Below are 18627 nucleotides of genomic sequence, written 5' to 3' on the forward strand. Positions count from 1 at the left end.
CGCTTGTGTACATATGTACATTGTAAACGGCCACTCTTGTGTACATATGTACATTGTAAACGGCCACACTTGTGTACATATGTACATTGTAAACGGCCAATCTTATGTACATATGTACGTTGTAAACGGCCACTCTTGTGTACATATGTACATTGTAAACGGCCAATCTTGTGTACATATGTACATTGTAAACGGCCAATCTTGTGTACATATGTACATTGTAAACGGCCACTCTTGTGTACATATGTACATTGTAAACGGCCACTCTTGTGTACATATGTACATTGTAAACGGCCACGCTTGTGTACATATGTACATTGTAAACGGCCACTCTTGTGTACATATATACATTGTAAACGGCCACGCTTGTGTACATATGTACATTGTAAACGGCCAATCTTGTGTACATATGTACATTGTAAACGGCCACTCTTGTGCACATATGTACATTGTAAACGGCCAATCTTGTGTACATATGTACATTGTAAACGGCCACTCTTGTGTACATATGTACATTGTAAACGGACACTCTTGTGTACATATGTACATTGTAAACGGCCAATCTTGTGTACATATGTACATTGTAAACGGCCACTCTTGTGTACATATGTACATTGTAAACGGCCACACTTGTGTACATATGTACATTGTAAACGGCCAATCTTGTGTACATATGTACATTGTAAACGGCCACACTTGTGTACATATGTACATTGTAAACGGCCACTCTTGTGTACATATGTACATTGTAAACGGCCACTCTTGTGTACATATGTACATTGTAAACGGCCAATCTTGTGTACATATGTACATTGTAAACGGCCATACTTGTGTACATATTCATTCGCAGAGTGTTAATGGTTATTCTTGGATTTTATACAAAATGTAATAATTAATATTACATGAAGTAAGTAATTATGGTGAAATTAACATAACAATTGATGTCATAATGATGTAACTATTTTGATAACCAACCCCACTACTTATTGTCACAAAGCTGAATCTGTTATCAGTAGTTACATAGTTTACTGCTCTGAAAATATGGAATATAATTTGTTTATTCCAAGTACGATTTTACTCCAAATGAACTCCGTTAACCGTGTGTAGTATTATATGTATATCATATAATGCCATGGATGGAAACTGCACTGTGTTTTACCAAAAATATAAAGTGATACATCCATGAAGACGGAATTTTGCATATTTTTTCATTTTTGATAATTATCTGATAAATTATCGAACTATTATAATAAAACAAACCGACTGAAGTTTCATGCAGTATAATATCGATCTAAAACTTCGATAATTATCGGTTTTCAAATCCATATGAGATCGATATTAGACAGACCTTGACTTGGACCATTGTCCAGATTTCCGATATGGATAATTATTGTAAACGACCACACTTGTGTACATATGTACATTGTAAACGGCCACTCTTGTGTACATATGTACATTGTAAACGGCCACACTTGTGTACATATGTACATTGTAAACGGCCAATCTTGTGTACATATGTACATTGTAAACGACCACATTTGTGTACATATGTACATTGTAAACGGCCACTCTTGTGTACATATGTACATTGTAAACGACCACACTTGTGTACATATGTACATTGTAAACGGCCACTCTTGTGTACATATGTACATTGTAAACGGCCACACTTGTGTACATATGTACATTGTAAACGGCCACTCTTGTGTACATATGTACATTGTAAACGACCACTCTTGTGTACATATGTACATTGTAAACGACCACTCTTGTGTACATATGTACATTGTAAACAGCCACTCTTGTGTACATATGTACATTGTAAACGGCCACACTTGTGTACATATGTACATTGTAAACGGCCACTCTTGTGTACATATGTACATTGTAAACGGCCACTCTTGTGTACATATGTACATTGTAAACGGCCACTCTTGTGTACATATGTACATTGTAAACGGCCACACTTGTGTACATATGTACATTGTAAACGGCCACGCTTGTGTACATATGTACATTGTAAACGGCCACTCTTGTGTACATATGTACATTGTAAACGGCCACACTTGTGTACATATGTACATTGTAAACGGCCAATCTTATGTACATATGTACATTGTAAACGGCCACTCTTGTGTACATATGTACATTGTAAACGGCCAATCTTGTGTACATATGTACATTGTAAACGGCCACACTTGTGTACATATGTACATTGTAAACGGCCAATCTTGTGTACATATGTACATTGTAAACGGCCACACTTGTGTACATATGTACATTGTAAACGGCCACTCTTGTGTACATATGTACATTGTAAACGGCCACTCTTGTGTACATATGTACATTGTAAACGGCCAATCTTGTGTACATATGTACATTGTAAACGGCCATACTTGTGTACATATTCATTCGCAGAGTGTTAATGGTTATTCTTGGATTTTATACAAAATGTAATAATTAATATTACATGAAGTAAGTAATTATGGTGAAATTAACATAACAATTGATGTCATAATGATGTAACTATTTTGATAACCAACCCCACTACTTATTGTCACAAAAGCTGAATCTGTTATCAGTAGTTACATAGTTTACTGCTCTGAAAATATGGAATATAATTTGTTTATTCCAAGTACGATTTTACTCCAAATGAACTCCGTTAACCGTGTGTAGTATTATATGTATATCATATAATGCCATGGATGGAAACTGCACTGTGTTTTACCAAAAATATAAAGTGATACATCCATGAAGACGGAATTTTGCATATTTTTTCATTTTTGATAATTATCTGATAAATTATCGAACTATTATAATAAAACAAACCGACTGAAGTTTCATGCAGTATAATATCGATCTAAAACTTCGATAATTATCGGTTTTCAAATCCATATGAGATCGATATTAGACAGACCTTGACTTGGACCATTGTCCAGATTTCCGATATGGATAATTATCTGAGAACTAACGGAGAATTCTCAATCGCTGTAATCTTGACTGAGATCCAAGTCCTAACCTGTCTAATATCGATTCGTCTGAGTTTGCTTAGTTTATAAATGCATTTTGGTGCAACCAAAACACAGGGTCACCGCGTAAACTCGTATTTATAGATTGTAATGGATAATGGGTTCAATGCATCTAGAACTGTCCAAGTTTTGATTGAGAGATTTAAAACTAACTATGATCGTCTTACTAAATTATTGCAGTAATTTCGCAAAACAGTCGTTAGCCACACAGTACTAATACTCGACTTGGTTTTATGGTTAACACAAAAGGTCAAGGTCAAACTATACACTAACTCTACACATTTAATAAAGACATGTTCATATGCCTTGATACACCACTATGGACGGATTTTTCATACGTTCACTACCTTTCGAAAGTTCAGAACTAGTTCCCCAGTACATATACGTGTATTTCACATTCTTCAATGGTACATGATTGAATATTTTAAATCGTCACAGTCCTCGCGCCGCGTCCTGCTTGATATGGGTCCCATGCGACGTATACAACTCGTGTAAAATACATTGTTGCACGACGACTGTGGCGCTATATGGCGACTGTAGCGCTGCGTACGACCGTAGCGCTGCGTTACGAATGTGTCGCTGCGCGACGACTGTAGCGTTGCGTGATGACTGTGGCGCTGCGTGACGGATGTGGCGCCGCGTGGCGTCTATGGCACTGAGTGACCAAAGTGTTATTCCATGTCTAAACAATACGAGCACGTCAATTCGTTTATTAATGGGCGACACTGTGCAATCATTGGAAGTTAATTAAAGTAATTTTGAGCTCGCATCGTTGGATCTCGATTTACATATTATATCCAGTTTCGTACCCGCTTGCCGGTAAATTTCTATCTTGGAATATATGCACACACTGAAAGAAAAAGTCAATACCAAAACTGATGTCATTTTTGTGCGCGTCACAAAATAAACTCATACTTCTAGAAACGTACCAGAACGTTGATTGGCACAGAAACAAAGCAAAAATGAAATACAGATCAGTTATCAAACAATTTGATTACAAATTTCAGAAATTAAAATTTCATCAATCTGCGAACAGAAGAGATGAAAAAAAAATCAAAGATGTTTTTCTGACCTGACGCATTACAACGATTTCATATATCACACACTTAGCTCATTCCCGGTGAGTGTTTCCAGCAAATATGCAAATAGTAATGCAACCACATCATGAGTGTTAAACAAAGATGGCATTTCCATGGCAACCCTCATTTAGGGATACTAAAATACCAACAACTAATGTTGGCAAATACTTGTAATTAATTGTATTTATTACAAAAACATAAAAGTTATTACCTCAGTCATGTCCATTCCATTAGTGTAAGACCAAGCATGCTCAAAATACTCCTTTAATCTCTGACGTAACGGACTGGGTATTTGATGAAATCGAATGAATTCTTTTACAAGCCCTACTTCTTCTTGATAACGAGCCATATTGCGATACAATCTCTCGATAATAGCAGTCACATTACCGAAGATAGTAGCGTACATCAATGCTGCGATGATTAAAGGGATATTAGTGACGATTCGATGAAAAATAAGTCCAGAGAAAAAACAAAACAATTTATTATGTTTTTGTTTAAAAATGATTAATGAACTGAAATAGCCATTAAGAACAAAGATTGGTAATCAATCACACCACACAAATCTACACAATTGTACATTTATGAATAAATTATGTTTGCAAGTGTAAACAGCTTAGTCACGTGTCCATAATACACATTGCAGTTTGTTAAGTGTTCCAGAAGATAAAATGATGCATATATAATGATTTAGTAGCCAGTGTTCAAGATATAATAAACATTAGGCACATATGACCGGCAAGATCTCGTTGGGCGCGAGAGAGCCACGAGATTTTGCACTTCAAACATTGTTCTATTCTCTGGAAACATGGTATCAGCGATGGCATTTGAAACAGTGGACGCAGCGACGAAAGTGAATGATGGGCATAAAAAACAAGTCGGGTGGCTCTTTCACACTCAACGATCTTTCGGCGGTCATATTTGCGTATTAATTATAAAGTTGCAATTGTGTTATACTATGCGAAATACTGTTTAAAGTCAAAAAACCGTGGTATTTGTATTGAAACGTAATATTGCAACGAAAGTATGTATTACAATAATACACACATTTTACAGAAATAAACATGTCATACAACGTAACCGACATTTAGTCTATTTAAACAAAAGTATGTATTACAATAATACACACATTTTACAGAAATAAACATTGCTTAAAACGTAACCGACATTTAGTCTATTTAAACGAAAGTATGTATTACAATAATACACACATTGTACAGAAATAAACATTGCATACAACGTAACCGACATTTAGTCTATTTATAAACAAAAGTATGTATTACAATAATACACACATTTTACAGAAATAAACACGTTATAGATCTTAACTGACATTTAGTCTATTTAAACGAAAGTATGTATTACAATAATACACATATTTTACAGAAATAAACATTGCATGCAACGTAACCGACATTTAGTCTATTTAAACAAAAGTATGTATTACAATAATACACACATTTTACAGAAATAAACATTGCTTACAACGTAACCGACATTTAGTCTATTTAAACGAAAGTATGTATTACAATAATACACATATTTTACAGAAATAAACATTGCTTACAACGTAACCGACATTTAGTCTATTTAAACGAAAGTATGTATTACAATAATACACATATTTTACAGAAATAAACATTGCATGCAACGTAACCGACATTTAGTCTATTTAAACAAAAGCATGTATTACAATAATACACATATTTTACAGAAATAAACATTGCATGCAACGTAACCGACATTTAGTCACATTTTACAGAAATAAACACGTTATAGAACGTAACCGACATTTAGTCTATTTAAACAAAAGTATGTATTACAATAATACACACATTTTACAGAAATAAACACGTTATAGAACGTAACCGACATTTAGTCTATTTAAACAAAAGTATGTATTACAATAATACACACATTTTACAGAAATAAACACGTTATAGAACGTAACCGACATTTAGTCTATTTTAACGAAAGTATGTATTACAATAATACACACATTTTACAGAAATAAACACGTTATAGAACGTAACCGACATTTAGTCTATTTAAACAAAAGTATGTATGACAATAATACACACATTTTACAGAAATAATCACGTTATAGAACGTAACCGACATTTAGTCTATTTTAACAAAAGTATGTATTACAATAATACACACATTGTACAGAAATAAACATTGCTTACAACGTAACCGACATTTAGTCTATTTAAACGAAAGTATGTATTACAATAATACACACATTTTACAGAAATAAACATTGATACAACGTAACCGACCTTTAGCGTATGTTAACGAAAGTATGTATTACAATAACACACACATTTTACAGAAATAAACACGCCATACAACGTGTTATTTCAATGAAGATATGTACAATAATATACATTCTCACAACGTGACAGACGTGTGGTCAATGTATGTTTTACACGTATTTTCACGGAAATACATATTTCATACATCATTGAGGTATTACAAAAAAATGAACCGAGGATGCTGACTGCATTGCGCAATACCACCAAACCTGATAAGTTAATAACTCAGGAAAAAAATAAACTGTGCCAATCAGCAATATTATAGACAGGCGCCGGAAATAAATTAGTTCACAAAAACGATGTTCAAAAGCTTTTTACAATAACAGAATGACGCGACGGTACGTCTTTTCATTATTGGTGAGAGTAAAAACCACACGCATGACCAGTAATATGGCGCCGAATCCATATAAACTCTTGAAAATAAAACGCAATCATAATACTAGTATTATGTACGTTTCATTTCCATTAAATTGGTGAACCTCGGGCCGGCATTTATTGTTTTCGTATTGACCAATCTATTAAATGGTACGCATTCAATCACAATCAACGTCGGGCATGTTTTAACATTATTAGAAAGTATTAAATACGACTGCCAATGAAAGCAATATCAGAAGAACTCAATTAAAAGACACTTATGTTGCAACCCGACATTCGGTTAAAATTAGAGAGTTCATTTATTCCGGTCGCCGCATAATTTTCGTTGGCATTGAAACTCAATTAATCGGAAACAGAATTGAATACGTCTTCATTTCAGAATGTTTTGAATTCCAGTTTGTTTTATCGTCAAAGTAAATGTGATTAAACTACTATTTAATTAAAATGTGCGTGACATGTGCATATGACATAAGTGAGCTGAAAAGTAGTGGGGAATACTTACATCCAACTAGCATAGTTAAAATGGAAAACAACTTCTCAGCATCCGTGTTCGGTGAAATATTGCCGAATCCCACGGTACACAGCGTTGTCAGAACAAAATATAGCGACGACACATATTTATTAGTGATAGAAGGTCCACTACTGGTGTCGTTTTTATAATAGAATTCCGCTGTTTGTTCCGCCAATGTGCCTAACCATCCAATATCAGGGTCGGCTAATGAGGCTCTCTCGGCGCTCCCAATGGCATGCCATATGCACGCCAACCAATGCGATATTATTGTAAAAGTACACATTAATAGAACTAACACTGCCGGTGCATACTGTGAATAATTGCCTAGCTTCTTAATAACACGTAGAAGTCGAAGCAAACGTGCTGTTTTTAACAAGCCCATGGTGGTGGTCGCCTAAAGATAGAAAATTGAGAAACCTTAGATGAAATCTGAAGCCCTTCAAGAATATTGAATAATGTGTTGACCTCATCAAAAGTAACCATAAAAATTGAGTAAAAATTAATGCAAGAAAAATGGTTATTCAGAGCATGATTTCAGGATGTTGATGACATTTATGTCAAAAAATAAAGCATACGGTAGCAGTTGATTATACATAATTAGGAGAACGTGACCTCAATGAAGATATGTTGTGTATTAGCTGTGTTTCCAGTTGCATGCATTACCAAAAGTGACTTGAGTAATGTAAAACGTGCATGAAATGGGAGAACAGACAGGGGCAGATGGAAAGTCATTTTAGAAACATTATATTAGATACACTGAAGGACCACGGTTTTGTTGGAGACTCCCTGAGATCAAAATTGGCCGTTGGCGACCGTTTTGTCTGTGTATCGAGTATGTAACTGTCTGTCCTGAGTACATTCCAACGAAGAAGCGCAAACAGATCACATTTCCGCTAATTGCTATACCTAAAACTAGTTCATGCTGTTGTCTCTGGTCACTCACTTATTTTACATATTTTGTAGTGTTTTGAATAAATATCGCATTCTGAAATAATTATTGAGTGTGTGTACATCGGCAGATTATTGTTATATAAGTATTTGTTGATTTTACGACCATTAAGTGTCAAGACATTAAAGAAGACAACGTGAGCTGACATATTAATGAAATCTGACTAGCCGTCAATGAATCACGTATTGTTCACTCATATGTAAAAATCGAGTATCAGAGTTGCGTTTGTACTTGAACTGAGCAGCACCGATTTCTCAGAACTCGAACATATATCTAGCAGAAAATTAAAAACACGTTTGAGATAGAGTACCAGAAGTCGAAAGAAGTTGTAAAGATCAGCGATCACGTTTCAGTCACTCATGGGACGTTCTATACTAAACTAAAAACAATAACATTCCATACTAGACAAAAACAAGTACTTCAATAGCAAGTCCCAAGGGACGTTCTGTATTACACTAAACAACGTAATGCTAGATTGAACAACGTTATTCATTAGTAAACACTCGAGGAACGACCTATACCAGACTAAAGTACCGGTCTATACTAGGTAAACAACGTAATGCTAGATTGAACAACGTTATTCATTAGTAAACACTCGAGGAACGACCTATACCAGACTAAAGTACCGGTCTATACTAGGTAAACAACGTAATGCTAGATTGAACAACGTTATTCATTAGTAAACACTCGAGGAACGACCTATACCAGACTAAAGTACCGGTCTATACTAGGTAAACAACGTAATGCTAGATTGAACAACGTTATTCATTAGTAAACACTCGAGGAACGACCTATACCAGACTAAAGTACCGGTCTATACTAGGTAAACAACGTAATGCTAGATTGAACAACGTTATTCATTAGTAAACACTCGAGGAACGACCTATACCAGACTAAAGTACCGGTCTATACTAGGTAAACAACGTAACACTCTATTGTAGATTAAACAACGTAACTCAATAGTAAACACGCAAAGAACTGTCTACACTGAACTGAGCAACATAACTAAATGGTTAATCAAGGGGCGGTTTGTACCAGACTAATTAACCTAACTAAATGGTAAACAATCAAGGACCGGGCTATGTCATAATAAATAACGTAACATGTTATGCTAGATTAAACAAAGTACCTCAATAGTAAACACTCGAGGAACGGTCTATACTAAACTAAACTAAACTAAAATACTACACAACGTAACTCAATAGTAAACACTCAAGGAACGGTCTATACTAAACTAAACTAAACTAAAATAAAATAAACTACACAACGTAACTCAATAGTAAACACTCAAGGAACAGTCCAAGCTAAACTTGTCTACTAGACTATCCAAAATCACTCAAGAAGCAGTCTATATTAAACTAAACATCATAACATAACTAGACTACCCAAAATAACATTCTATACTAGACTAAACCACTTATAGGTGGCTAGCAGAATGAACTTTTTACCGAGATACAGTTTATAGCTGGCCGACATGTCACACTCTAGCTGTGGTGGGATCAACTCTCTAGCTCGCATGAGCTGTAACTATACAGTTATATCTGACTAAGTAATTATTCTGTTGACAGAGACTTTTTAAAGTGATTGACGTTATTAAAATAAAGGCCAACGGTTGCTGGCCCCCACATCACAGAATGATATATGAAAACACGCCACGAATGATAAATTACCTTTGCCTGTATACCTAGCAGGGTTAAAGGCACACCAATCTAAATAATTGCACTATGATGTGTGGATCGTTGTACTAATGGGTTATGAACTAATATTTTCATTTGAACCAAAATGTAGTTTTCTTACCTAGTAATCCATGCTACACATGAATGTCTGTTTTAGTGCAACAAAGATAATTTTGGCTCGGTAATAAATAGACTGGCAATTATGATTAACAAAAAAGTACAACAACCCTCAGCTCACAACTCTTTAATCTTTTCTACTACACTTATTTCATTTGGAATTCCATCGAGTGAACTTGAACTAATACTAAAGAGTATTGATGTCACGTGACCTCCGTCATGATTGGGATATATATTCCTTGTATATCCTCGGGGGCGGAGCTACGTCACAAGATGTTCCACGTTGCTACGACGCGCACCACTGTACATGCATTTCTATGGGCGCTGTGCGCGCTGCTGTGGAACGCCGGTCGAGTCGATGAAAATTCGAGAAAACAACACAAACTCAACTTTGAAGTAATCCCGAACAACCAAATTTATATATGTTACACACGTAGGGCTAATCTTGTTACACTGTTCAGAGGAGTCTCAACAATCATCCCAAAGTACCGTTTTCTGCGAGTTTTGGGCCTTTGTTTTCACCGCCGCTGGTTGCCAGGCGGTGAAAATGCCCGGATGTCCGCCCCCGAGGATATGAGTTTGTTAAAGGGTCATACGCTGCATGTTTGATACTTACCCCCTCAGTAGAGGATCCAAACAGCAATAAATCAAATGGAATAGCAGCCAATGCATCGATGGCGAACCAGCCTTTCAAGTAAGTAATGGCTATTTTCCGAGGATGCGAGATGACTTCATGGTGCTTATTAACATACGTCGTACGGAAATTGATAAAAATATCAATAATAAACATACAGTCAACCAGTAGATCGATAATAACCAACGGGTCACCATATCGGTTGGCGACACCCTCTCCGCCACGAGTCTCTGGGTTTTTGTTCATTATCGCCTGAACTTGGTCGTTTTGAGTTAGGAACGCGGCGGCGTATGGTGTGAATATAGCCGTGTATATAACCAACAATAATACTATCCAATCCCATACTGCTTTGAATGGGGAGTAATGAAGTATAGTGAATTTATGTATCCTAGGTCTGGGTGGTTTGTACTCAGGTACGCCTACTATATCAGCAATCACTGACGGCTAAAAAAGAAAACAAAGTTTACTGCAAGTTAGCTTGTGTCCTCTGCCCAGAATGTAGTCTCGCACACCCCGTGATCGCCAATACGAGACTATACACTGGGCGTGAGGTCGATAGATGATTTAACCTGGAAACCTACCTTAACTGTATGTAAAATCAAAACATAGCATTAAGATTATAGGCAGAACTTCACAGAGATGGTAGCAATTTTAACAGTAATATAACTTACAATGAACTACTCATAAACGCGAAGGTTTTTTGACGCCGATTATTAAATATACATGTATATTCGGCCTAAATTGTGCCAACAAACCTGGGTTAATACCTTGAATTATGTGGTGCAAAACGTTGCAACTGACAAAATAAATGGGCTTCAATGACGTTGTTCAAGTCTGACTAAATAATAGACTCAGTCCATGAGATTTAAAAATTCTAAATGTGCGACCAAACCAGGGAAGGAGCTCTTTAAATAATGATCGGTATCGAATATGGTTGATTCAATCGAATTCTGTTTACTCAATTATTATTAATTAACCATATTATGCCATATGATATAATATATAGACGAGCATGCAGCTGGAACTCGGCAGTAGATATTATGTCTGTCTATATACTTTATTATTCTATGATCTGATAGAGGACTGAGTGGGATTGCTAGGTGTTGTGGGCACTTTGATAAATACACACACTATATATATATATACTTATCAAGAGATTGTAACACGTCTAGTGTGATATCGTCTGATGTACGCATTCTACATATGCGGGTCATTAGCTGTGGGGTGCTACAAGCTTCTATATTTCTCACACTTTAACAACATTGCAAACAGCACGCTTTAAAAGGGAAAAGGAGCCTTGAAAACAGCAGAGTGCAGAGAATATGACAGGTTAATATGATATATAGCGTAAGCTAGATTCGTGTTAGATGAATGTTGACGCATGCGTAGTTAAATAAGATAGTTATGATAGTTAAAGCATGGTGATAATTGTTACATAATCATGACGCGGAGTGTCGTCATGGAAATGAAGCGCCTAATGAATATGCAAATATGCAAATGAATATGGAGTGTTATGAGCGATGAATATATATGAAATAAAACATTACTATTAATTTAATTTTCATCTAAGATAAAGGAATTTACATAATCAGGAAGGAAGAACAAATACGTTGTAAATCTCACCGTCTCCAAACTTTCCGTACTTTGGTACATGATTCCAAATTTAGACCTTGAATGTATAAAACAATCGGTAAATGATAAAAAAAATATGATACCGACATGTTGAATCGATTGATGACAATGACAATGACACCAGAATGATAAATGTTGAACTGTGATTGGTTGAGATGACATGGAAACTTTGTATCACTGATATTCTCAAAATAAAACATATAACTCGAAATGTACATGAAATGTTTGCGCATGCGTCGTATAAAAAACGTGAAATTAATGACGCTCACGTGCTCAACCTTGCAATTAATAATACTTGGTAAACCAAATCACTTCCTAGTAACGAGAATAAGTTTGGCGTGCGTTGTGTGATGTTCAGTAATATAAATTAAGGCGTGATCAATTTCCGCCACAGTCAATCATTCCATATCTTTCTAACCAAATTTGTGATCAACTCCGAGCAGTTGAGTACAAAATAAAAACAATGATTTTTGACTATCACTGCAATTGCTACAGCGAAATGTTCAAGTATGCACTTGCAATGTACAAGGCCAATAGGTCAGGTTGTGGTAAATGCACGAACGCTTCAGTCTTTTGAGTGACGCATTGAATGAATTAAAGCACTGACATAAACTAAGATAGGTCATGTCTGACTCAATACAGGCTGCTGATTTACACATTGCACGCCAGTTAAGGGGTTCCTCGCTGAAATGGTGAAATTGCGACAATTCAGTGTTAATCTCGATAAATTAGGACGAATGGCTGCCCACGAAGCAATCAACATCAATTCTTTAACAACATTCAGTGAAAATCAAATCTTCGGTTCACGAGGGGGGGGGGTATATCATTATTCTATGAATAAATTGTATTATTATCTACTGCAATCAGCATTTCCTGCTGAAATATGTGAAAGATAAAACTTGTAAATGTGATTTAGCGAAGATTGTTATCTGTGTTTTCACGTGTTGTATACGCCTAGATGCAGACGATCATTTGGATGCAGTTAGTTGGCGGTCATGGCTGCCAGCGTACACACTGCCATAATCATAGTAGCATTTGTTTTCTCAAGATACTTCATTTGCCGTCTAGTACACAGTGAAATTCCCCACTTCACATTTTAAGGGTACCTTTCTTTACAGCTCTGTTCATTTCTAAAATTTGGCGGGAATTTTGTTATGACCTTATTGCCGGGAAATGTGTAACCTACTTGGCGGGATATTTCCCATGAATCATAGATTCAATTAAGAAATTGCATGACCCACGTGACCTATCATTACATGTTTAATACCACAAATAATATTAGATCATTATAAGACTAACAAACGATCTATCACTATGGTTGTATTTCCCATGGTATCTTCCATATATGACCACGTAACACACCAAAAATCCTAGCGATATGATCATATAATTCAAACTTGCTATTTCATTCACACTCATCTCACTCATGATCACGAAAATGTTAGATACATGACGTTGTTTGAACAATTATCAAGAAGGTAAATGATATTTAGTCCAGATTTGAGCCCAAAATCTAAATTATTTGTTTTAATTTAATCACCTTAGACACGTGTATTGCCAGGCACCGAAATAATGTACACTCTATGTATATTACCTTATATAACAAAAATATTATTATACGATTTACGGTTGTAGTATATTTGTTTGAGCAGAGGTTAAAAAATGTCGATACCGGAGTTGATCACATAGCATTAAATTCTCTGGGCAACTGTCTGTGTACATTGATGATAAAACAAACACGTCTTTGTTGAAATCCATTAACGTCATATCGAATCCATGGTTCACCTGCGCACAGTGACAAACCCAATTATACACTGCAATTTCGATTTATCTCGGTGTACGTTTGAGCAGAAAAAACATCACAAAAAGAGCTACTATATATCAAATAATCACTTAGTTCTTAAAATTACCTTTCCAGTGTTCAGTAAGACAACATTCATCGCAACGTGAATGTTATTTATAAAATGACATATCTCAACAATGTTTAAACTACGGGAATGTTATAAACAACATAACACACGACTACGTTCAATCTACGTATTAACATAGTACATGACAACGTATATTAAAATGTAATGCTACGTATAACACAGCAGAGAACAACATTTATAAAAATGTAATGCTACATATAACAAAGCACAGGTCAACATTATTAAAATGTAATGTTACGTATAACATAGCACTGGACAACATTTAATAAAATGGAATGTAACATATACCATAGCACATAAAACATAGTTTAGAATATAATGTTGGTACATGACAACATGTTTTATTACAAAGGAAGGACGTGTATAAACTAGCACATACAACCATCCATTAAATACAAATGTTACAGAACAACATTCAATGGTCAGTAATGTCACGCGTTGCATAGCACATTACACATGACTTTTTATGTACAACATAGTACATAGTAACATTCTTTACATTATCTTAACATAAACTGAATTCAAACATGGTTGTACTTTTATACGTGTGATATCAACCTTGGTAATTGCCATAACATGTGGCAACCTCGACAGTAATTGAAACAAACGACTCCAGACTACACATGTGTAACTTCAAAATTCACTCCACATTTCACCACACTGTTTTTTGTAGCTGTGATTTTTTTTTCCATTTTTTATTTAGTTTTGATGTTATATACATATTTATATAATATGTATTCAATTATGTGATGTATTTGAACTTGGCATCTTTGTGTGCGATACATGGATATATTCAACCCAACCAACAAACAGTTTAAATGCGAAGTGCAAATATGTTAACATGTTATTCCATGGTCATATTTAATAGCTGTCATCGGTCACTGTACAATTTCACATAGTTAAAAGAATCATCACGATTTTAAGCAGTTATAACTCACCTCCTGTGTCATTTCAGCGATCGTCATGGTTACCGGTCAATGTTTCCTCTGTAAAAAAAAGAAACGAAAACTTGCTCCTTAGAATCAGTGTAAAACAGGGAAGTGGTTTCCTGCGACGACTGTACACCGGGCGAGTGTAGCATCTCGCTTGATTGCACATGCGCTGTAGGTCAAACAGCAAAACAACATCATTAAGATTTTCCACGAGGGACTCGATAGTCAAATATTATTCTAACGTAAACTTCAGCACCCTACGGACCTTCATTTTTATCAGATTCTAATTTCGGAAACGTACAGCCGCTTGTCAATTCAATTGCTAGCGGGAATTCCACTCGTGTTCACAGGTTTAAATTGACTTTCTTTTCCATGAGCTGATACTTTCTCGTGCAATAATACTTTCGCTCCAAAGCGCCAATTAATTTTCGAAAGTTCAATTCACTTCTTGCGGTCTTACACGTTCTTCCGCGGTATGTGGAGCGACGAAAATTAGATTAACATTCAGTAAGAAGTCTCCATGTCGTAGACAAATATATGCCCATCATTTCAGACACCCTCTCCCCTCCACAATATAATGGCCAATCCTTGGCACTATTGCGGGAACATACAGGTTAGGCGGTTGACACCTATAAATTACCAATGAAAACGAAAAATACAGCTGTCAAATACGAAGAAAAAAGGTGGTGAAAGGTAATTGAGCATATAACCTCACTCAAATGGTGACACAGATGTAAAATATGAGCGGTATTCAGACTCAAATAAAACAAGACGAGGGCAACGTCAGAAATACGACATCGGTGCGGCGTCCATGGAAACAATAATCCATCATAATTTAATTGCACAAAACATTATCATCAATATTTTATTAACTTGTTCATTTGTCAGAATTGCGTGTAGTTAACATTGTGAACATTGCATTATATTCAATTCAAACAACATCCGATTTGGTAATCAAAATACCATATTGTTAACTCTCAATAGACCATTTTCCATTCGCTGGGAGATCCCGCGTTATGCGTGAAATCGAACGTAAAAACAGGACAAACGAAAGTCATAGCGTCGTAGTGACGTCCAAACTTTGCGTGAGGTTTGGCAAACGCGAAAATATTTAAGTATTTTCATCCCTAATAATGTGCTATATACATTTGATGAAGTCAGTGTATGCCAACGTCATACTTCCATCTGTAAGATTGGCATTACGACATGGAGCTGTAAAAAAGAAATTCAGGCTCAAAATCAAATCATTCAAATTTTGCGGCAGACGTCCGCTCCTTGCAAGCATTACGCGAGCTCTCGCAGTGAACAGAAAATCACCTAATATAGTTTCTGTTTCGTTTGAACGAGTAAACACAGTAGATATAGATTGATGCAGACATCAAGACCCCAGTCTTAATCATCACAAATATATCAATTTTAGAGGAACTCCGCAGACTATACCAGTTACATAACATATAACCTGGACTCGATCAATTTTTTATATAAATTATCACGACATACAGTCAGTTTAATTCAGCATTATGTTACTTCGATTCAGTACATATTAAACTCTATCTAGTGGACACAGGCGGTGATTTAATCCAATATTACGCTGCATCTCGTGAACACTGACTGTGATTTAATCCAATATTACGCTGCATCTAGTGGACACTAACTGTGATTTAATCCAATATTACGCTGCATCTAGTGGACACTAACTGTGATTTAATCCAATATTACACTGAATCTTGTGGACACTGACTGTGATTTAATCCAATATTACACTGAATCTTGTGGACACTGACTGTGATTTAATCCAATATTACGCTGCATCTAGTGGACACTAACTGTGATTTAATCCAATATTACGCTGCATCTAGTGGACACTAACTGTGATTTAATCCAATATTACACTGAATCTTGTGGACACTGACTGTGATTTAATCCAATATTACGCTGCATCTAGTGGACACTAACTGTGATTTAATCCAATATTACGCTGCATCTAGTGGACACTAACTGTGATTTAATCCAATATTACACTGAATCTTGTGGACACTGACTGTGATTTAATCCAATATTACGCTGCATCTAGTGGACACTAACTGTGATTTAATCCAATATTACACTGAATCTTGTGGACACTGACTGTGATTTAATCCAATATTACGCTGCATCTAGTGGACACTAACTGTGATTTAATCCAATATTACACTGAATCTTGTGGACACTGACTGTGATTTAATCCAAAATTACGCTGCATCTAGTGGACATTGACTGTGATTTAATCCAATATTACGCTGCATTTAGTGGACATTGACTGTGCTTTAATTCAATATTACGCTGCATCTAGTGGACATTGACTGTGATTTAATCCAATATTATACTGAATCTTGTGGACACTAACTGTGATTTAATCCAAAATTACGCTGCATCTAGTGGACATTGACTGTGATTTAATCCAATATTACACTGCATTTAAAGGACATTGACTGTGATTTAATCTAAAATTACGCTGCATCTAGTGGACATTGACTGTGATTTAATTCAATAATACACTGCATTTAGTGGACATTGACTGTGATTGAATTCAATATTACACTGCATCTCGTGGACACTGACTGTGATTTAATTCAATATTAAGCTGCATTTGGTTGACACTGACTGTGATTTAATTCAATATTACGCTGCATTTAGTGGACATTGACTGTGATTTAATCCAATATTACGCAGCATTTAGTTGACACTGACTGTGATTTAATCCAATATTACGCTGCATCTAGTGGACATTGACTGTGATTTAATCCATAATTACGCTGCATCTAGTGGACATTGACTGTGATTTAATCCAATATTACACTGCATTTAGTGGACATTGACTGTGATTGATTTCAATATTACACTGCATCTCGTGGACACTGACTGTGATTTAATTCAATATCACGCTGCATTCAGTGGACATTGATTGTGATTTAATCCAATATTACACTGCATGTAGTAGACACTGACTGTGATTTGATTCAATGTTACGCTGCATGTAGTAGACATTGACTGTGATTTAATCCAATATTACGCAGCATTTAGTTGACACTGACTGCGATTTAATCCAATATTACGCTGCATCTAGTGGACATTGACTGTGATTTAATCCATAATTACGCTTCATCTAGTGGACATTGACTGTGATTTAATCCAAAATTACGCTGCATCCAGTGGACATTGACTGTGATTTAATCCAATATTGCACTGCATCTCGTGGACACTGACTGTGATTTAATTCAATATTACGCTGCATTTAGTTGACACTGACTGTGATTTAATTCAATATTACGCTGCATTTAGTGGACATTGATTGTGATTTAATCCAATATTACACTGCATCTAGTAGACATTGACTGTGATTTAATTCAATATTACGCTGCATCTAGTAGACATTGACTGTGACTTAATCCAATATTACGCAGCATT

At 35.7% G+C, this 18627-nt stretch overlaps 1 protein-coding gene across 3 annotated transcripts in view; it reads right to left on the reverse strand.

Annotated features, from left to right (window-relative positions):
• LOC100377482 (voltage-gated inwardly rectifying potassium channel KCNH6-like) overlaps positions 1 to 18627 on the reverse strand; it is a 79782-nt gene that overhangs the window by 14369 nt on the left and 46786 nt on the right. For 2 of the 3 annotated variants that reach the window (XM_085502493.1, XM_085502495.1), the window contains exons 2-6: positions 15187 to 15234; positions 12309 to 12354; positions 10668 to 11129; positions 7301 to 7703; positions 4320 to 4519 (exon numbers count right to left, since the gene is read on the reverse strand). In XM_085502493.1, coding sequence (XP_085358619.1) covers positions 4320 to 4519; positions 7301 to 7703; positions 10668 to 11129; positions 12309 to 12338 — 1095 coding nt within the window. In that variant the 5' untranslated portion in view covers positions 12339 to 12354; positions 15187 to 15234. Of the gene's footprint in view, positions 1 to 4319; positions 4520 to 7300; positions 7704 to 10667; positions 11130 to 12308; positions 12355 to 15186; positions 15390 to 18627 lie in introns of those variants that run through there. The other variant, XM_085502494.1, reaches the window with a different exon arrangement.

The sequence above is a fragment of the Saccoglossus kowalevskii genome, chromosome 8 (genome assembly GCF_978046115.1).
Source record: "Saccoglossus kowalevskii chromosome 8, keSacKowa6.1, whole genome shotgun sequence".
NCBI lineage: Eukaryota > Metazoa > Hemichordata > Enteropneusta > Harrimaniidae > Saccoglossus > Saccoglossus kowalevskii.